This window comes from Typopeltis vanoorti, chromosome 9 (assembly GCF_054136105.1).
Source record: "Typopeltis vanoorti isolate ZY-2024b chromosome 9, IOZ_Tvanoo_1.0, whole genome shotgun sequence".
Taxonomy (NCBI): Eukaryota; Metazoa; Arthropoda; class Arachnida; order Uropygi; family Thelyphonidae; genus Typopeltis; species Typopeltis vanoorti.
The window spans coordinates 3,722,969-3,746,402 of record NC_143557.1 but is presented as its reverse complement, the minus strand read 5'-3'; the positions used below and the strand labels follow the sequence as shown (position 1 = coordinate 3,746,402).

The following is a 23,434-nucleotide window of genomic DNA, read 5'->3' as shown; positions in this document are numbered from 1 at the left end:
GTATAAGATCACTAATTGATCCAGTTTCCTTGAATTTTTTTAATTAATCTTTTCACAGTTGATGAAGTTAAATCACTATTCCGACCATATTTTGTACGAAAATTGGGAACTGTAGCTGCCAAACCTTCATTATTTTTAAAATATTGCTCAACAATGAAAATGCATTGTTCTTTCGTGTAGCGCTCCATTTTTAATAACCCTGAACTGTCAGCTGTCACGCTGTCTTTTTTTTCTCATTGGCAACACTTTACCGCACAAATGGTGCTAAATTTAAATCTTGCGTGAATTTTGGGGCACCCTATATATAGTTTTGCATCATCAGCAAGCAACTGAACGTCCCCTCTTAAATCTAGCCTTATGTCGCTGACATACAAATTAAAGAGTAGTGGCCCTAGTACGGAACCCTTAAGTACTCCACTAATCAGTTTCGTTCTCCTAGATTCTACTCCACTATGTACAACACTCTGGCGTCTGCCTGTCAGCCACTCTCCTATCTACACTACTAGCTTCATATCCATTCCATTTGCTCTGACTTTTGTAATAATGTTCAATCTGAAATTCTGTCAAATGCTTTTGTAAAGCCATTAATAATGGATGTAACCATCTACTTTATCCAATTCCACTGTCATTTTATTATAAAATGTAAATAAATTACTAAGATAGGACCTATCCTTGACAAAGCTGTCCTGTCTGTTATAGAGTACTGTATCCCTATCCACTCAATGTTAGATTTTACCCATTGGCGGTGGGTGAAAATTTTAAGTGGGAGTGCTGCATATACAAAATAAAAAAAAATTCCTTTTTTTCCTAATCAGTAACCAATTTATTAATAAATAAATTTACATATTAAAAAATTGCTTTATTAAATATTTTACTCTCACCACGAATGCACACCAATAATAAAAGTTTCTTATCTCACCGAAATAATGCATGCAAGCGTACAATTTATCTGTAGCGACACTGCTCAAGGAACAGTGTCGGATTCACTTGTTATGTACAGTAACAAGTGCTAACAAATATCGGCGAGTCTAGCTGCAATTGGCCAAATGCGATAATTTCGACACTGCTTTAGATCACAGTGCATTTGTTTTGTGTAACGATAATTTTTCATGTAACAATAATTGAAAAAATATAATTCTTTTCATATTTTCAACAATGACACTCATCATAATTCAGCCTTGTATTTATAATAAATAAATAATTATATGTTATTTTAACAGCATAAAATAAGATTTACCAAAATTATTTCACCCTCACCATGAACACGCACCAATAATAAAAGTTCTGTATCTCACAGAAATAACGCTCGCAAGGATACAATTTATCTGTAGCGACACTGCAAAGAGAGCAGTGTCAGATTCACTTGTTACGTGCAGTAACAAATGCAAATCAATATTGGCGAGTCTAGCTGCAATTGGCCGAACGTGATAATTACGACACTACGTTAGATTGCAGTGCATTTGTTTCATAATCTAAAGTGTTAATCGAACAAATCCAATTATTCAATCAATGTCGAAACATAAGCTGTAACCTTTAACATGTTGTATTGCATTTATATAATGTTGTAAGCATTATTATTTATAAACACAAACAAAATTTAATTTTTTTGTTTTTTCCTTGGGGGGGGTGCTGCAGTGTCACAGCGCTTATTCTACAAGCCGCCACTGATTTTACCTTTAACCAACTTTTCCAATACTTGAACAGTCACTCCTGATTATTCATCTGTAGTTTGCTACTTCTATCTTGGAGCTACCTTTATCATTGGAACTATCGTACCCTCTTTCACAGAAAAATGCACCAGTGGCAGTGCCAGTTCTCTTGCACATTCATGTAGTACACAGGCTGCCATACCATCCAGGCCTACTACTGTATTCACATTGATATTTTTCAATATGCTGAACACCTCCTGTTTATCTACTTCAATTCTGACATGTCTGTCTGTCATATCAGCAACTTGAAAATCTCCACCTGGATGATATACTTTTGCAAAATGATCACTCAACAACTCAGTAGTTTATTTTTGCCTCTGTCACCTTCCTACCATCAGCATTGATTACAGTCATTCTACCATAGTCATTTTTCTTCTTACTCACTCTACAATGAAAAAACTCTTTTGGATTTACTTTGGCATGCTTTGCTAATTTTCTCTCATAATCTGATTTTGCCTTTCTTACCATAATAATCATCCTTCTTTCTTGCATTTTGTACTGCTCAGAAATATGCTATCACATTTTTCTTTATAATCCCTCTACAGTGTTTTTTTTTGAAACTGTTTTTATATCTCTAATCATCCACTAGTTCCCCACTTGGTTTATCCTCCTGAAAAGTAATCTGATACAGTTTCTACTGGATTAAGTGGAAGGGGGAAATTGAAAGGACAGATAGATGCATTGACAAAATTAGGAGGGAGAGAAGGGAGAATGTATATAAAGGAGTTAGGCTAGAATTGAGGGGGAGGATGTTAATGAATAATGCCTTTTGTGTGTGTGTGTGTGTCGAATAACAGAGAAATTAACCAAAGCAGTAAACAAGACAGTGCTTAAATATCTGAAAACTGAGTTAGAAATAAAGCATTGGATTAAAAGATTAGAGACCGGGGACATTAGATGAAATAAGAAATAAGGGGAATTATACAAGGGGTGTCTGAAAATTATCTTTTCAAAGACTCATTAAGTTTTTCTGAATACCAAGTTCTGACAAGTTTTCTTTATTAGATCTCCATTCCTCCCCTCAGTCACTATGAATCCACAACAGAAGGATATCGGGATTGTGTAATGCTGATTATGAAGTCAGATTGAGAATTTATAGACTGCAGACACAAGCAAACAGAAGAAAGAGGGGTAATATGATTGAGACTTACAACCTTCTGAAAATTTTATACAGGATTTCAGTAGATGGAATTTTTCATTTTATCGAGAGTGACGGAAGAATGTGAGGGCATACTTGGAAGTTGAGAATGAATGCTGTCAAGAAAAGGAGGTGAGGGCTACATTTTTCTCCCATTGAGTGGTGTATGAGTAGAACGAATTGCCATTGAATGGGGTGTGTGCAAGTGAATGCCTCCTTTATACAGTTTATCTTATGACTTCTGCAACAGGGTTGCCAGTTTTCTCTCTGGTGTGACTATATCCTCAAATGTCTTCAGTTGACTGTCAATCAAATATAGAGTTTTGCTGCATTTTTCATTTGGCAAACCTTGCACTATCCAGATCAAAGCTTCCAGAGTATTAACTTTTTTTATACTTTCACAATCATTCTGATTTACAAACCTCTCTGACACTTCTGATGTACTACTAACATTCTTCCTTGTAGTTCTCAAGCCACAGCACTGCTACGAATTTTGCTAAGGCTTTTGTCAGAATACAACATGAAAAACTGTTGCACAAATTGGAGAATATGGGATTGGATTATAAATTACTTGCATGGATAAGAGGATGGCTAACTGACATATCAAAAAGTGATATATTGGGGATGTGAGTCTTGGAAGATTTAAGGTAATGTGCTAGAAGAATCAATCCTTAGTCCATTGTTATTCATTCTATACATTAATGACATTGGGAAGGATTTGACATTGCTGATGACGCAAATATAGGTAGGGTAATTAAATGTTCTGCGAATATGCAGTACTTGGAAAGTGATTTGAATAGACCAAAATTATGGGCATGTGAAAACAGCTGTCAGTTCAACGTTAAGTAAATGTAATGGCATGCATTTTGGTGTGATTAGATATCCAATATTGTATTATATTGGTAGTATTATCATCATCATCATAAAATTCCTGCCATGTACCCTCGAGGGGTGTACAGGATATGATAGTACTACATGAAAAAATTACATCATTATCAATTTCCTATCTACAATTTTCCTCCAAATCAGTCTGTTACTTGTCAAGACTCCAACATTATCAGATCTTATATTTCTATCGTCTAAAGCACTTTGTACCGTATTATCAATCCACCTATATCTTGGTCTTCCTCTCGGTTGTTTTCCTGCCAAACTGGCAGAGAACACTTGTTTTGCTAATCTTTCCTTGCCCATTCTGTTTAAGGGACCATACCATCTGAGATTAGCTCTGCTAATGCATTCCTGGATGCAGACACTGTCAAGTTGTTTCCTAATATCCTTGTTTTTAATATGATATTGCCATTGATGCCATCTGTTCATGCTCCTAGTCTTTCTCAGGATTCTCATATCTACAGTCTCTAGTCTTTGGTCAAGTGTTTTACTTCTGACCAGCTCTCAAATCCATTAGTTAAATTGGTTTGAACCCTGTCTTGTATACAGCTAATTTAGTGTTCCGACTAATTTCTCTCTCATTCCATATGAATTTATTCAATTGACTTCCTACCATATAAGCTTTGTAGATTCTGTTGTCTGTTTCCATATTTAATTTACCATCTTCACTAAAAATCGTTCCTAAGTAGCTGAAATGTTTTACTTGTTCCACAAGTTCTCTGTTTACAATGCAGTTGACATTTTCAATGATTCTCCCTATTTTCATTGTCTTCGTCTTTTTATTGTTGACCTTCATACTATATCTATTACAACAGTTATTCAGTTTAGTCAGGGAATTCTTGCAAACTTGTAGCGGATTTATTTAGAAGTATAACATCGTCCGCATAAAGCAAAGAGCTGACATTAACATCTCAATTTCTGATATCATGTTTAATACCACTTTCCTTCATAATGTGATCCATATAGATAATGAATAACAGAGGGGATAATGTACATCCCTGTCTCACACTAGATTTAACATTAAACCATCTTCCTGTACTTCCTTCAATTCTAACTGCTGACTTACAACTCAAATAAAGACTAAGTATTGCTTGATATAATGCCCCATTGACACCATATAATTGTAGCATATTGAATAGCTTCTCTCTTGGCACCTTGTCATATGCCTTTTCCAGATCGACAAAACTTAAATACAGATCTTTATTATATTCACATGATTTCTCGACTATTTGTCGTAAAGTGAAGATCTGATCCTGACAGCCTCTATTTGGCCTGAATCCAGCTTGTTCTACACCTAGCTTTTCTTCCACAATTCTTCTCAACCATTTCTCAAGTATACTAGCATAAATCTTATCAGGAAACTAAATAGGGAAATACCTCTGTAATTCTCGCATTCAGTTTTATTTCCCTTTTTTATATATGGGTACTATGAGAGCTCTACTCCAATCATCGGGAATTCGTCCCTCTGTCTAGGCTTTCTGAACTATGCATTGCAGCCACTGTAAGACTTTTATACCATCATACTTCAGCATTTCTGGTTGAATATCATCTACTCCTGCTGCCTTTCCACATTTCAAGCCTTTGATGGCTTTTTCTACTTCAGGTATGGATATGTATTCCTGACTGTATGCCTGTTGAGTGTTTTTTACCACTGTGCTATCACTGCTTGTTTCATTTAGCAATTTTTGAAGTAATTATTCCATACTTCAAGGATATCTTTTTTTCCCATTTTCATATCACCTTTATCATCTCTAACTCCTCTTACAGCACTTTTTCCTCCATTTCTAAGCTTCTCCAACAACCTCCAGAATATTTTGCCACCTTCTTGATATTCATTTTCTATATTCTTGCCAAAGTCCTCCCATGACTTTTGTTTAGCTAGTTTCACACAGTGTTTAGCTTTCTTACATTTGTCTCTGTATTCTTTCAGAGCACATGCTGACTTATTTGCTAGGAACTTTTGATATGCTTTCTTCTTTTCCTTCACTGCCTCTTTAACTTTCTGTGTCCACCATGGAGGTCTGATTTTTCTATCTTTGCAGACAATCTCACCACATGCCTCTCTGGCTGAATCAATCAGGGTTTTCTTCAAGGCTTGCCACTGAATCTGCGAGGTTTGGTTCCTGTTCTCAAACTCTTTCATTTTTTCTTCAATAATCTTTGTGTATTTTAGTCTACAGTTCACATTTGATAGCTGCCCAACTTTTATTCGTTTTAAAACTTTCTTACATGTTATTCTTTTCAATATGAAATTCAATTTTATCCTGCTCATGACTAAATGGTGATCACTTCCAGTTTCAAATGCCCTGTACACTCTAGTGTCCTGCACCAGGGAGAAAACATCACTGTCAACAATAACATATAGTCAATGAGACTTTTCTTTTTCCTTGCCTCTTCTCGCCATGTGAATTTGTACACATTTTTATGTTGGAACATGGTGTTAGTAACAACCAGTCCATGTCCTGAGCAGAAATCCAACAGGTATTTGCCATTATTATTAGCTTTGCTCTTTTCTCCAAATTTTCCCAAAATATTTTGTATGTCTGACAATCATTTCCAACTCTGCTATTTAGATCCCCAGCAAGGACCAACTTTTCCTTTTTCATTGTGTCAGTTGCTTTCTCTAAAGCCTCAAAAAATTCCTCGACTGAAGAATTCTCTACAACCTGGACAATGAGACAAATAAGTCTCATTGTCCAATTTCCCATTCTGATATTTGCCCACATCACTCTACTTGAGACTGCCTGCCATTCAAGAAGATTAGTCTCATATTTAGTGTTGAATACTATGGCTGCTACTTCTTTTCCTTGATTGTCATTGCCTGAATATAACATTTTGTATTTATTTTGCTCAGAAAGATCTCACCAGTTTTTGTTTTTTTCTGTTTCAGTTACCCCTATTATGTCGATCTGGTACTTATCTAATTCCTCAACTATCTCCATTTCTTTGCCGTTCAGGCTTCTTATGTTGATAGTACTGATCTTTAACTCTGGTGATGTTGAGTTGTGGTATGCTTTCAGATTTGTTCCAGTAGCTGACTTTTTGCTGTTCGCCCTAGTTTCCTGGCGAAACAACGGGGGACTTGTTTAACCGGTGACACCCCTGCCGGCATGAAATTTTGTCATTTTGTACATTATTTGGTTTAAGCCAATAAGAATACAATTTGGTCATCTAAATCCCAAATTGCCAGCCCATTCTCATCTGTTCAGTATCCAGTTAGATACCCAACAGGGTGCACCATGAGTAGGTGAGGTTTGGACATTAGGTCAGAAGCCCTGGTCAGTTCTCTGCATTCCTTTAAAGGCTATGTGGAGTCTCCTCTCAGTTATACAGCTTTGACCCTTAAGCAAATGTTGTAAATATAACTCTGAGAATAATTGCAATGCTGAAGCAAACCTTGACATGTAAATATAATGAAGTCATTTTGCCTCTTTACAAGAACTTGATAGGATCTCACTTTGACTGTTGTGTGCAGGTCAGGTTTCCTGGCCTCCGTGGTGATTCTGAATACAGTGGAGAGAATACAAAGGAGAATGTTAAACATGACATCATGATTGTGTAGTGCTGATTATGAAGTGAGATTGAGAAATTATAGAATGCAGACACAAGCAAGCAGAAGAAAAGGGGAGTAATGTGATTGAGAATTACAAACTTCTGAAAGTTTTATACAGCATTTCAATAGATGGAATTTTTCATTTTATCGAGAGTGAGGGAAGAATGCTAGGGCATACTTAGAAGTTGAGAATGAATGCAGTCAAGAAAGGGAGCATGAGGGCTACATTTTTCTTCCATTGAATGGTTTATGAGTAGAACGAATTGCCATTGAATGGGGGGGGGATTCATTGATAACTGGTGCTGATAGTATTGCCCTTCTCAGTGAGTCCCTGAAACCCTGGAGGTCTCTTTTAATAATAATAACTTGAACACACACACTGTTTTATCCCAGAAATATCAGGAAGGTGGTTAAATATTCTAGAAGTTATCAAAAAAGCATAAAATGAAGGAAGGAGTACTGTAAAAGGAATTAGATGATAAAGATGATGACACAAAAACTGAAAAAGATTTTCGAGATGTCTAGAGATTGAAAGATTCTTAAATAAAACCAGCAGTGACAGCATAGTAGTAATAAACACTCAACAAGAATTGAATCAGGAATACACGTCAATACTGGTCATTTGTCTAATAATTATTTCATGTGGGATATTTCAAATGTCAAACTATTCTTGCTTATATTTTACACTTAGATGCTGCAACACTTCTCATTAGAACAAAAGTTCTCTTCACCAATACTTAAGTTAGCTTGTGCTTTTGACACTGCTTTGCTCTGTGAAGTTTTTGGCACCATTTTTAATCCTGTCTTAAACAGTATTTCTACAAATAGATTACGGAATGCACTAAATACAAAAAATCCACTAAAACTACAATGATATACTAAAGATACACCAATTAATCTTTAAAAAAATATTCAATAAATAAAAAAGAATGCTCCTGGATGACTCTTCAAGTTTAAGAAGCTCCCTAATGACATGTCTACACTCAAGATAGCTTCAACTGCAGATGAGGAATTTAACATATTATGTAGGCAGAGTTCATCCTCGGTATGCTAGAGCAGTGCTGTCATGAGGGTGTGGCGAAAAAGTCCGCTATTTTATATTGTATTTTTAAATTTCAGCAATACAGAGCTTTAGATACACAAATACTGCAACTCATTTTGATGGGGTTAATAGTAAGTATTTAATATATTACATTTAGTAAAATTTAACTTGTTACATTTAAATTTTTCAAAATATTTGTCATTTTTGGGTTAGGTGGGTGCAAGTTAGACACTTGCCACAGGCGCTTCATACCCTCATTACTGTACTGTGCTAGAGTTAAATGGTGGGGAGATTGATTGTAATGAGTGTCTTTTTATATATATATATATATATATATATATATATATATGTTAAAGATGCCAAGCTATTTTAAACCTAGTTTTTACTCCATTTCCCAAGTAAGCAAACAGACAAATGAGTCAAGTTTGCTGCTGCACGTATTGCAAGTCTAGCTGACCCTCAAAGTAGTGCAAGTCAAGGCAACTCATGGTAAAAGTAGAATAAGCTCTGATCACTATTCTTAATATTTACCCTTAATGCACAGCCCATTTCCTTGAGGAGATGTATAATGCTATGTATTAAAGGCAAGGGGCCACTACCCAGACCGGTTTCGACCTTTATTGAGGTCTCATCAGTGGGAGCCAGGCTAGAAATACCAAGATTTTAGTAATACAGAGCTTATAAGTATTTTACCAGAACAAGTTACCATAAGGTGTTTTAACCTTATTAAATAAAATCTCAGGATGAGATATAAATGTAGAAAGTATTTTACCTTGGGTATAATAAATGTTAAAGATGCCAAGCTATTTTAAACCTGGTTTTTACTCCATTTCCCAAGTAAGCAAACAGACAAATGAGTCAAGTTTGCACCTGCACGTATTGCAAGTCTAGGTTGACCCTCAAAGTTGTGCAAGTCAAGGCAACTCATGGTAAAAGTTGAATAAGCTCTGATCACTATTCTTAATATTTACCCTTAATGCACAGCCCATCTCCTTGAGGAGATGTATAATGATATGTACGGAGGCAAAACACCTTATGATAACTTGTATTGTATTAAATTATGGTATTAAAACACCTTATGGTAACTTGTTCTGGTAAAATACTTATAAGCTCTGTATTACTAAAATCTTGGTATTCCTAGCCTGGCTCCCACTGATGAGACCTCAATAAAGGTCGAAACCGGTCTGGGTAGTGGCCCCTTGCCTTTAATACATAGCATTATACATCTCCTCAAGGAAATGGGCTGTGCATTAAGGGTAAATATTAAGAATAGTGATCAGAGCTTATTCTACTTTTACCATGAGTTGCCTTGACTTGCACTACTTTGAGGGTCAGCTAGACTTGCAATACGTGTAGGTGCACACTTCACTCATTTGTCTGTTTGCTTACTTGAGAAATGGAGTAAAAACCAGGTTTAAAATAGCTTGGCATCTTTAACATTTATTATACCCAAGGTAAAATACTTTCTACGTATATATATATATATATATATATATATATATGGTATTGTAAGGTGATATACTGATGAAATCAGAATATTGCTGGGCTTTCACTAAAGTATACTTTGCTATTCACAAATTCCAACCAATTTGTGTAATGCGCAATATTTTTTATTTATTTATTTTTTATGGCTTAAAATTTGATAACATTTGACACATTTTATACACCATTAAGACAATCGATAAATAAGGAAATTCTAAATTTTATCAATTTTATACAAACAAGGCAACAGAAAAAAAAGAAAAATTGAAATTGCCATGGCATATATATTGATGAATTTGTAAAATTCTTCTCTGATATGGAATGGATGTGAGATGTGGTCAAGTGAGTTCTTGTTTGAATTGCAACATTTATGACAAGGAATTTTCATCTGCTTCTCTCTCTCTCTCTCTCCCCCCCCCCAACTGATTAAAAAAAAAATCTAATCTTGTACCTCTTTATGCTTAAAAAGATTTACATCCTGTAGAAAAGGCATAATTCCTGATAGCTCTATTGTTGAAATCTCTAGGCATGAAAAAGTTAAATATGCCCTCTTGGATATATTTAATTTATTGCATTGTACATTTAGGACTGTGGGTGAATTAAAGGTTAGATTCCAGTAATACCTTACCTTTCCACTGCTCATACAGCTTTTCAGTTATGATAATGGCCATTTTTATCACAGCTTTAATGACATGACACTCCCTAAATCAACCAATGCACAGTTTTTGTAAACTGTTTGTTTATGGTATCATTGCTCACTGCATCTTGTTGTGTTTTGCTGTGAATTATAAACTATTTATAACAGTTATTTTGTTTAATGTTGTTAATAATGACAGATAAAATTCATAGTTAGGGTGCTGTTGCTTCCAGTGAAAAGAAGAAGACATGTAAGCCTATTACATTACATACATTACGTTAAAATTATTAAATTTAGTGATGACGGTGTATTGAACAATGAGTGAAGCTGCAGGATAAACTTACCTCATGCTACTGTTGTTACAGTTGGTAAAAACAGAGATAAAGTGAAAAGTGCTACACTACTTAATACTACTGTTATCCATAAATGTAAGAATCTTATTATTGAAATGGAAAATCTTTTAATGGTGTACATTAATGACCAAACTTTGCATGTTCCCTTAAGCCAAGCTATTAAGAATGACTTTTTCATTTGCGAAAATTATTCCTAATTTTTCACTTGCATGTCTGATGTAAATAAATGCTTTATTTTGTTATTTTACACACATATGACTACATAAAAATGTTAGCTACAAGTGTGGGGAGGAGGCAGTGTTCTGGAACCTAACATGTCATATGACCAGAGTATGCTTATATCTGGTTTTCTTGCTTTAGAGACCAAACATGATATTTTTCATTCCCCTTGAAGCCTTTAGCACATTTACATTGGGTTGGGATAAAACTTCTTGGACTGTCCTTGATCTTGTAATGAGACACGTAATGTTTTCTCTTTCTTCTTGTTTGCATATCAGCAGACAGCACAAATCATGACATTCTTATTGAAACCATCACTGTGGGGGAGAGAATGGGAGGTGGAGCAATGTGGTTGTTTCAGGATAGATTAAAAATTAGTAATTAAGGAGAATCCTTAATTATTGACAAATGCAATGAAAGACGAAATGAAATAATCAAAGCTATAAACATGCAAGTTGAAGTTAAAAAGATGTGACTGATGTTAATGGCAAATATAAGGGAGGGAAAAGAACAGATATGAATAGAATACTTTTATTAGAGACAAATGAATTACCTAATAATTTCCTGTTGTGGTATTATGTGTGTATCCAATAAGTTCAGGTAGAATGAATTTCATGTGATTCTGTAATTTGTAGACATGCATTGTTTGCATTTATGATAAGCAGAAAAAAAAAAATATGAGGAGTGGAAAAGAAATTTGTTTGGAAAATATAAATAACTGTCCAAGAATTAACATAATTAACCAATAATTAAGGTGGGAAATGAATGTCATGCTATTGTAAGACCACTTCCCAGTTTATTGGAGGCCTGAAGTTGCTTGGAAAAGTTCCATATTTAGTCTCTAGAGCAGGGTTTCTGACTATGTAAAAAATAAATAAAAAATACAAAAAAACTAAAATATTAATAATATTAATATTTTATTATTAATATTATTAATATTAATATTAACAATATTAATAAAAAATAGAAAATTTGTGTAACTAGTGTACTATAGATTTAAACACACAGAAGACATTCATGGGTGGGAGCCACATAAAATGAACTGTCTATATATAGATAGCTTGGTACGAGGATGTCAAACATTCTTGGCCTCGACCATAAATGGCAACACTATTGGCAATATTTTTTTTTTCTAAGTTGGTACATCTGTCATAAGTATTCATGTTGAAATTGCAAGTCATTCTATCAAGTAGTTTGTTCTATACAGCTGTCTGAAGCAAAGGTGTTGTCTGTATCCCTTGAAATGAATAAAATTGAGTATCGTGCAGTTATAAAATTCTTTATAAAAGAAGATTTAATGCCAAAAGAAATTCATTCGAAGTTCATAAAAGTTTATGGGCACTATGAATTGTTGGAACATCCACCCTATTCCCCAGATTTGGCTCCCTCTGAATTCTATCTCTTCCCAAAACTAAAACTCTTCCTCGCTGGTCAGCGTTTTCTTCGAATCAAGAGGCGATTGCAGCTGTAGAGGGGTATTTTGCAGATCTTACTGAGATCCACTACAGGGATGGGATAATGGCACTGGAGCATCGCTGGAGTTAATGTATTTGTCTTAAGGGAAATTATGTTGAAAAATAAAAATAATTTTGAAATTATAAATTTGTTTTTTTCATTGTTAGGACGAGAACTTTTCAGACCACTCTCTTAAATGAACCAGATGTCAATCAGACCATTCATCTAGGCTGATTGTTCTGCTTGTCATATGTATTTTTCTATTTTTATTTATATTTTGCTTAGTTTTTGTTTTTATTTTTTTAACAGTTGTTACTGAATAAAATGATTTTCTTTTATTCATTGTTATGATCATTGTATGCTTTTTTTTTTTGCATAGTAATATATACAATAATATATATTTTTATGCAGATGTTTTATTTTAAAAAGTCACAATTATTACATTATTTTACAAGTTGATGTTTCATGAGAAAAGGATTGTATCCTTTTCTTATAAAACATAGAATTCATTTTTATTCACATGAATAAATGGATTTTTGCTCAGTATGCCTATTCTTGCAGAAGAGTGAAATGACACACATCTTCTCTCCAACAGACACCATACTGCATGTCCAAAGAAAAAGCCCTTATTGTGTCACTAAATACACTACAGAATAGACTGTTTACTAAAGTGATATTTAGTATAATTAGAAACATCTTGGATGAAAACGACTCTCCATAATGAAAAGCAACTCTCTCCTACAGACACTATTGCATACAGGCAAACATAACAAAACAAAAAGTTTTATTGTAGCACCAAAACACAGTATTTTACTAAATGCATTGTCCCAATAACCTACTTCAAAAGCAAATAAACATTTATATGTATATACTTAAAATCAGAATTCAATTTGAGATGTTCTGTATCATTAAGACAATTCACAAATACTGATTTCACAACTAAATGTAACCAAAAATATTCAAACTATACAAGGTGATCACAATTAAAGTATTCCTATTTGAGGAGTTGTGGATCACTATCCACTGTTCCAAATGCTGTGAAACTTTGCAGGAATACATTGTGCGTCATGCAGAAGCGATATCTGAGAAAAAAAAAAAAAAAGCAGTTCCAAAATTCACCAGCGGAGGCATTGTAAACACTAAATGCATGGAATTTGCATATCATGAAACTCAGCAATTGCCAGTAGGGTTTAAAAACATGGACATGGGATTTTCCCCTTCATTCTGGTTGTTATTACCATCCACAGTGATGGCACTAACCTTGCCCCTACATGCTTTGCTTGTGAAATTGTGCTACCTAAATGAATGTAATGCTGTTGATGCATAACTGTGAATTTCTTTGCCTGAACAAATGTTAACAAGATTCACTATCTCCTTGTGCTCTGCGATGATGATTGGTCATTTTGAAGAAATGGGATCGTTGGGAGTTAGACCTGGGAGAGGTCGCAAACCAATCAGTTCACAACAAGTGAATGAAGTTGCTAATGCCGTTGTGGAACAGACCATGAACAACAGCATTGGTTCCTGCAGTGCACGTGCTGTATGAAGACACATGGATGTGCCTTACACGACTGTCTGGAAAATTCTATGGAAGATTTTCTGCATTTCTACCCATTTGAGATAATCCTGATACAGGAGTTGCACCTGCAGGACTTTGAAAGTTGACTGACATTCGCTTGAACATTCCATGCTTGAGTGGAGTAGGATGCTGTGCGACCCTGAATGATTTTGTGGGGGAAATGAGGCTCACTTTCACCTGAGCTGAGCTGTGAATACCCACAATTGCCAGGGTATGGACTACACAAAACCTGCATGCAATCCAACAGATTCCTTTACATTCACCCAAAGTTACTGTCTGGTGCAGGTTTACATCTTCATTTATTATTGACCATTCTTTTTTGAGGACTTTGCCAGTTGGGTCCTGTAACTTGCTCAGTTACTGCCAAGAGGTATCATGATATGATAAACAACTTTGTTGTGCCGCAGCTACAGCAATGCCTGTGCATGGATTTGGTCATATAAAGGCCCTTCCACATGAGGTTCTTTGAGAACAACATTTCATGAAAGTCAGAGTAATCAGCTGTGCGTTTCCCACTACATGGCCACCTTGTTCACCTAGTCTAATCTGATCCTTCTGACTTCTGGGTTTGGGGATTTCTCAAATACATGGTTTATTGGAATTGTCCTGATAATCTCCCAGTGCTTGAAAGACAGAGTATTACACAGCATGTGCACAATATCAGTCCTTACCATTTGATACACTTTGAAAAGAATGCAATTTGTGGCATACCAGAAAGGGCAGAAGATTGAACAGTACAGCCTGTGAATACATAATGGAAGTGAATAAAAATATCTTATTTACGCTTGTGGCATTTTTCTCCTTCTTACACAACACATGTAGAAAAATTACTACATCCACGTTCGGTACATCATATAGCACCCTTCTGGGGGTGAATTTCAAAACTAGTTTTTTTTTTTCTCAGATATCGCTTTTGCATGATGCACAATGTATTTCTTGTGCATCATGCAAAATTAAAGTATCCCTGTTTAAGGTCTTTTGGATCACTGGGTGGTGCTTCACAAGACCTTAAACAGGGATACTTTAATTTTGATCACCCTATATATTTAAAACTTTGCAGAAATGCACCTATCCAATGTGGAAGGGACATAATGTGCTGTAAAGCAAGTTGCGACATTCCCTCAATAAGCGAAACATACAGGAGACATCTCCTGGCATGAATATTAATAAACATGCAAAGTTAATAAACAGGCTAATAATCAACTTTTTTTTTTCGTTTCATGAAAAAAAAAGCGAATTCTTAAAATATGTAATACTAAATCAGAAATGATTTAGTATCACATATTTTACTGATCTGAGAAGTTCTTGGCCTAACAATGAAAAAATGAATTTATAATTTCAAAATTATTTTTATTTTTCAAAATAATCTCCCATAAGACTAATACATTTATTCCAGCGCCATTATCCCATCCCTGTAGTGATTCTCAGTAAGATCTGCAAAATACCCCTCTACAGCTGCAATCATCTCTTGATTCAAAGAAAAACGCTGACCAGCAAGTAAGCGTTTTAGTTTTGGGAAGAGATAGAAGGCAGAGGGAACCAAATCTGGGGAATAGGGTAGATGTTCCAACAATTCATAGTGCAGACCCCTTAATTTTCCCATTGCCAAAACACCTTTGTGGGCAGGTGCATTGTCCCAATGAAAGATGATTTTTTTCTTCTGCAAACTGAGTCTTTTCTCACAAATTTTTTCATCTAGTCTGGTTAAAAGATTGGAATAATATTCCCCAGTTATTGTTTTACCCTTTTCAAGATAATTAATAAACAAAATGTCTTTAGCATCCCAAAAACCTATGCCATGACCTTGTCTTCTTTGGTGCTGAACAACTGGCTTCTGTCCACTGTTTTGACTACTGTTTGGATTCTGGTGTGTACTGGTGAATCCAAGTCTCATCCATAGTAATAAATCGATGCACAAAATCAGTTTTATTCTTCTTAAAACACTCCAAGCACTGTTCAGAGATTTTCATGCGAGTGCGTTTTTGATCTGTGTGGCACCGATCTTGTGCAAAGCTTTTTCATTTGCAATTCTTCATGCAAAATGTATCCTACACGTTCTTTTGAAATGCCTATAGTCTCAGCAATTTCATGCAGTTTGACTCGCCAGTCATCCAATACCATATTGTGCACTGATCAATGATTTCTGGTGTTGTTACACTTTTTTGGACATCCTTCACATGGATCATCTTCAAGGCTGGTATGGCCACATTTAAACTCAGCAGCCCATTTCTTAATTATCGAAAACGAAGGAGACGAGTGCCCATAAACTTTTATGAACTTCAAATGAATTTCTTTTGGCATTAAACTTCTTTTACAAAGAATTTTATAACTGCACGATACTCAATTTTATCCATTTCAAGGGATACAGTGAATACTTTGGCTTCCAACAGCTGTATATAAAAACTACTTCATAGAATGACTTACAATTTCACATCGGTGCTTATGACAGATGTACCAACTTAGAAAAAAAAATCTTGCTGAGAGTGTTGCCATTTATGGTTGAGGCCAAGAACTTTTCAGATCACCCACGTATAAAGTTTCATGATTAAAATGAAATAACTGCTAATTAACTTGCACTAGGCTGCCTTTTTAAATTCCCTTTCTTTTAATATTAATCTTATATATGAGTACAGTTGTCTCAGGAGGAGGCAATGGATCCAGGCATCTTAGTAGATAGGGAATTGAAGTTCATGGGACACATGGTGAAAGTTTTAAGGATTACACAAAAATCTCTGCTATAATGCAAAAAACACCAAAATGTAAGGATAAGGAGAAGATAGTTCCACTTTATAAGGTACTAATTAGGCCTCATTTGTATTTTTGTGACAGATCTGATCATCTGGCTATATTGGTGATAGGGAAACATTGGAGAGAGTGAAGAGGTGAATAACTAACACTGTCTCAAGACTCTGGAATATTGAGTATGAAGTCAGATTGAGGGAATGCAGTTTTCAGAGCCTGACAGATAGGAGGTGGAGGAGTGATGATTGAGACATATAAGCCAATGAGAGGAGTCTATCAAATAGATATAGGGGAATTATTACATAGAATAATGGGTGATGTAAGAACTAGAGATCCTCCCTGGAGGCTGTACAAGTGTCATGTGAGTCAAGAGGTGAAAAAAGAGATTTTTTGCTTGGCAGGTGGTGAATGAATAGAATGCATTGCTGGAATGGATGGTGAGTTCTCCAACAATGAATGTGTTCAAAGCTAGGTGTGATAGTTATTGTGGTCTATAAGTATTTGACCTCCCATGATGAATCTTTGGACTCCATGGAGGCTTCATTGCGTGTGTAGAGGCTTAAGTGCTGTGAGGACATCATGTTGGAGGCTTAATGGATTTTTTACAACACTCAAAAAGAATTAAAATAGAATTTAATACTTCCTATATTTCGTCCTAGTCACTAGGACATCTACGGGGATTACAAAAACAATTAATGTAACATATACACAAATAACAAACAATACTAAGCCAAACCACGTGGGTGACACTAAAGTCCTATCTAGGTAGAGCGCCCTCTAAGAGCAGTAGTAGGTGGCCTGGAATGTAAGGTGGGAACTCTGGTGATGAGTGTTTCCCAAATCTTCGGAAGCTTAATGCAACCGTATTTATTGAGATTTGGTTGGTTTTTGAGAGCTGCTGCTGCTTCTAAGAAAAGTCTCTCTTTCTTGAATTTGCTGTGGTGGAGCATGGTGGTTTTCTTCCATGATACCCTGTGGGTGGTGTCCAAAACATGGTCAGCCAAGCCTGAATGGCCATAGTTGTGTTTACAGATGTAAAACTTGTGTTCATCCAGGTGGATGGATGCTGATCTGCCTGTCTGTCCAAAGTATTCCAGCTTACAGGAACAGGGTACTTTGTAAACTCCAGGCAGAGAGAGAGGAGGGAGCTGATCTTTCGTAGAACGGATAAGGGTAGCAAGTTTGCGGTGGGGCTTATATGCTGTGTGTAGGTTGTACTGTTTTAGTATCTTGGCTATTTTTTCGGATGTGCCACGGATGTAGGGTATGGTGATGGCATTTTTAAATTCTTGTTGATGAGAAGGACGGGGAATGGGAGAGGAGTTGATTATTTTTTTGATACTGTGATCGCTGTAGCCATTGGAGAGGAAAGTGCTGTGTATGTGGTTAAGCTCAGTATTGAGGGCGGTTCTGTGGGTTCTCTTGGTAAGAGTTTTAATAATGCCATATTGTTGTGAGGGGTGGTGGTGGGAGAGTTTGTGAATGTATCTGCCTGTGTGTGTGTGGGTTTTCTGTATACGGTGAAGGTAAGTGTATCATTAGGCAGGCGTGTGACTAAGGTGTCTAGGAAGGGTAAACAATTGTTCTTTTCCTTTTCCATAGTGAACTGGATTCTTGGATGTAGACTATTGAGATTTTTGTTTTTGTAATCCCCGTAGATATCCTAGTGACTAGGACGAAATATAGGAAGTATTAAATTCTATTTTAATTATTTTTGAGTGCTGTAAAAAATCCATTAAGCCTCCGACATGAGGAGGCTTCATTGTTCGTATTATTAGATTTAATGTATTTCTTTTTTGCCCACTATTATTCCTAATGTGTTCATTGTTACGATCTTCCTTCATTGGGGAAGATTGAGTTGTATCTCTCCTCAGTCTGGGAAAAGACATGGTTAGTGAGTCTAATTTCCATCCATGCCAGCTTGCTATGTCTATAGATCATGCATGTGTACTTTGGCTGGTTTACATATTCTGTGCTATGTAAAACTCAAGTTACAGGGAGAAAAATCTCTGTTGCCTCTATATCTGAGCATCTAACTTGCCATCAGGTAGACTGTCTTAAGAATCCCTCGTATGCTCAATGAGAATGGAACCCAGGACTTTCTTATCAAAGGACAAGCACCATACTCATAAGTCAGTTGGAAAGGCTAAGCTAACTTGTGTTTTTATGTTAATTGATCAGTTACTATATTGAATGCAATATATTTCAGTTGTTGTATTAGGACTGATTTTTTTTGTTGGCTTTTCCCAATCCAGTGTATATTAAAAATATTCAGTATTTAATAAGGAAAATGAAAAACTTGTGTTCCTGATAGCCAAGATAGCATAGTCAGTTTACCATCCATTTATCTGCCAATATTCCAACAACACAGTGTTCTATTATACAAAGTAGCTTTTACCTTTGAGAAAGTAGTCACAACTTGCCATTGTTTTTCCCCATCACTAGCTTCTATACAGAAACTTCAAGCAGTTAGTTAGTTACCCTTAGGGTCTACTATTCTTATTAAAGGTCTGAGTTTGATATGTAGATAACATATTTGTAGTTCAAAACCATGGTAGCCAAATTCAACTGTTTCCTCAGCCATTTAAAGAAACATTGCTTCTGCCTGGTATCTCCACCTCCCACTGAAGAGACTTCAATAAAGGTCAAAACTAGTCTGGGTAGTGGCCAATCCCTTAATGCATAACATGATACATATCCGCAAGGAGATGTGTTTTGCATTATGGGAGATACTGGGATAGGAGTGTTGTTAGCTTGGTCCACCTTTGCTACGAGTTGCCCGGTTGTACTACCTTATCCCAGTAAGGTAGTGCACACCATATTCAGTCCTGAAGATATTTTCAGGTGCAAACTTTGTTTGCTCTCACTTGGATAAAGGATTCAACTAAATTTATTATAAAAATGTACAGTTTACAATAGAAATAGATAAAAAAAAAAATCTCCTTACTATTCTTGGATACACCTGTAACTTGCCTTCCACTGGCCAATGCGTTTCACAGATTCCCATTAACACCTAGTATAGAAACTAGCTATAATCAACACTTTGAAGAAGAGAGGAATCTCAAAACAGAATTAAATTTTACCAAATCAACTATTTTTTTGAAAAGTGGACATAGTAAGAAGATAATAGAAAAAAGTTCTGAATGAAAAAAAAAAACGTCTCAGAATAACAGTGGCTACAGCAAGGCCACATCTGTATCCTATATAAAAAGCTTCTCAGAAAAAAAATAAGTAGAATTTTATAAAAATATAATATCAAACTGCCTTTAAACCTCCTTTACGATTACAACACCTATCTAGCACTTCAAAGGTTTTTCAAGAATTGTAACAAATGTAACTAGTCCAAATTTTGATGCAATTTATTGTTGGATAGAAGGAAGTTTAAAAGTGAAGTTTGAGCTCTAAAAATGATTCTCATCCAGATTTTTGTTAACTTGTAGCTATATTAATTTTTCAAAAATCTGGGAGGTAAGTCACTTTTAAGTAAAGTTCAAATTAGCACTTATGAACATCCTTTTATCCAAAAATGAAAGACACCAAAATTAGGGCTAGTTCTTCCTTCAACGTATGCAGGTTCTAACTGATCCATTAGTACTTGTATGCAATGACAACTTAGTTGTGGTGTGAAGATTCTAGTTAAACTAACAAAATATTAGCAGCCAAAAAAAAAAAGTATTTGTTTAGTTCCTTTGGTGTTTTGAATCATACCTTTAATGTACTATGTTATATGATAAATTGACTTTACAGGAGTGACTTGAAAAGTTCTCGGCCTCGACCATAGATGGCAACACTATTGACAATATCTTTTTTTTCTAAGTTGGTACATCTGTCATAAGCATCCATGTTGAAATTGCAAGTCATTCTATCAAGTAGTTTGCTTTATACAGCTGTCTGAAGCAAAAGTGTTGTCTGTATCCCTTGAAATGAATAAAATTGAGTATCATGCAATTATAAAATTCTTTATAAAAGAAGGTTTAATGCCAAAAGAAATTCATTTGAAGTTCATAAACGTTTGAGCACCCTTCTCCTTCATTTTCGACAAGAAATGGGGCTGCCGAGTTTAAATGTGGCCATACCAGTCTTGAAGATGATCCACGTGAAGGACGCCCAAAAAGTGTAACAACACCAGAAATCATTGATCAAGTTCACAATATGGTATTGGATGCACCAGCGAGTCAAAGTGCATGAAATTGCTGAGACTATAGGCATTTCAAAAGAACGTAGGATATATTTTGCATGAAGAATTGCAAATGAAAAAGCTTTGCGCAAGATGGGTACCGCGTTTGCTCACAGCAGATCAAAAACGCACTCGCATGAAAATCTCTGAACAGTGCTTGGAGCATTTGAACAAAAATAAAACTGGTTTTGTGCATCGGTTTATTACTATGGACGAGACTTGTATTCACCATTACACACCAGAATCCAAAGAGCAGTCAGAAAAGTGGACAGAAGCTGGTTGTTCAGTGCCACAGAAGAAAAAGTCAGTTCCATCAGCAGGAAAGGTCATGACATCGGTGTTTTGAGATGCTAAACGCTTTTTGTTTATTAATTATCTTGAAAAGGATGAAACAGTAACTGGGAATATTATTCTGACTAAATGAAAAAATTCATGAGAAAAGACCTGGTTTGCAGAAGAAAAAATCAGGACAATGCACCTTCACACAAAGGTGTTTTGGCAATGGGAAAATTAAGGGATCTGCACTGTGAATTATTGGAACATCCACCTTATTCCCGAGATTTGGCTCCCTCTGAGTTCTATCTCTTCCCAAAACTAAAACTCTTACTCGTTGGTCAGCATTTTTCTTCGAATCAAGAGGTGATTGCAGCTGTAGAGGGGTATTTTGCAGATCTTACTGAGAACCACTACAGGAATGGGATAATGGTGCTGGAACATCGCTGGAATAAATGTATTAGTCTTAAGGGAGATTATGTTGAAAAATAAAAATAATTTTGAAATTATAAATTCTTTTTCTCGTTAGGCTGAGAACTTTTCAGACTACCCTCGTAATATAACACATGTGATCGGTATTCTCCATTCACATTTTAAAATGACAACACAGCTGATTGAGTGTATAAACCAATTATTGTGCCCATTTAGGATAATTTATGTCCTTTCTGTTTATATTTAATATATTTCCATGTTGAGAATATCAGCTTAATTCCACATTCATTATTGAATTGTTTCTGATATTTTGAAGGTGGTCTTTCGATATGGGGTCACAACTTCATGCCCTGAAGGTATAGGTTGGATTCCTGTGGAGACTCCTGGAAAATGTGAAGTTAGCCAGATAGCTGTTGGTCCTACAGGTTTAGTATGGGCTGTAACTTGGGATGGAAGTGCTTTGGTCCGAACTGGTGTTACAAGAGACAGACTTATTGGTTAGTCTTGCAAAGGATAGCCATTTTCTAGTATTCTAAGGTTATATTTTGTAGTTCTTAATCATACTGGTTCAAGATGAGAGAATTTATACACACACACACACTACTGCAATAATATTTTTGCAGTTTTAAAAGAGATAGTTATGTACATGTTTACTTTGGTCTCTCTTTCAGTAAAAGGTGCATCTGTCTGGTGTTGATAAAATTTCAGTAATCAAATTTTCATTAAATTTGTATGTCCTTATGACAACCACTGTAAACAGTTTGTGTCCTGGGAAAGTTTAAGTCTTTACATAAAATGTACTTCTATAGTGTTTTGCAGCTTTCTTAATGATGTCATTAATAAATAACTGGAGGAAATGTGAGGTTCCATCAGATTGGTTAAAAGCTAAGGTTATATCTATATTTAAGAAAGAAGACAGAGATGATTGTGGAAATTACAGTGGAATAAGTTTATTAAATGCAAGTTACAAAATTTATTGCAAAATCCTGAATAAAAGACTTAGAAATATTGCATACAATCTGCTCTCAGAAGACAAAATAGTTTCACACATGGAAGATCATGCATTATTGAAAAAAGATGAGAATTTAATTTCGAGACTCATATGGCCTTTATAGATTATGAAAAAGCTTTTGCTAAAATACAGAGAGAAAAACTATGGAATATAATGAAAAAAACAAGGATATCCATTACATTTGGTACAAGCTATACAAAGTTTATATAAAGATACAAAAATACAGTTAAGTCAGGGGGGCTCGTCTATAGGGGCCGGGCCCTCACCTATATTTGTATAACTAGCCCATTAATTGTAGTTTTAAAAAATATGTTTCTTGTAATTATTATTTTTTGATTTATTTCTAACATATTTTATTGTTTAATAAAAAAATTACTGTAGTATTTTGTGGCAATGTTGTATAATGTGATTTAGTGTGGTCTCTGGGGCCAGCCACAGCTGGCTCTATTATATACGTATAGAACACAGGGCATGTATGAGGCAAGTGCACTAGCGATCACGTTTGTTTACCGGGCGCAACGCTTATCTTGGGGCCAGTTTAGTCTGGCCCAGTCACTGTATTTTCACGTACGTACATAGTGCATGATTCTATGATTCTTTGATTGTGAAGCACGTGCACTAGCGATCGTGTTTGTTTACCGGGCGCAGCGCTTATCTTGGGGCCAGTTTAGTCTGGCCCAGTCACTGCGTTTGTACATAAATAGCAGGCGATTCTTTCATTGCCTTATTATTTATTCTTGTTG

General features: G+C 35.5%; 1 protein-coding gene across 2 annotated transcripts in view; it reads left to right on the top strand.

The window, feature by feature from the left end:
* Positions 1-23,434, top strand: part of Pex23 (tectonin beta-propeller repeat-containing peroxin 23) — a 693,418-nt gene that overhangs the window by 98,155 nt on the left and 571,829 nt on the right. For both annotated transcript variants that reach the window (XM_090398408.1, XM_090398409.1), the window contains exon 6: positions 21,996-22,176. In XM_090398408.1, coding sequence (XP_090254534.1) covers positions 21,996-22,176 — 181 coding nt within the window. The remainder of the gene's footprint in view (positions 1-21,995; positions 22,177-23,434) is intronic.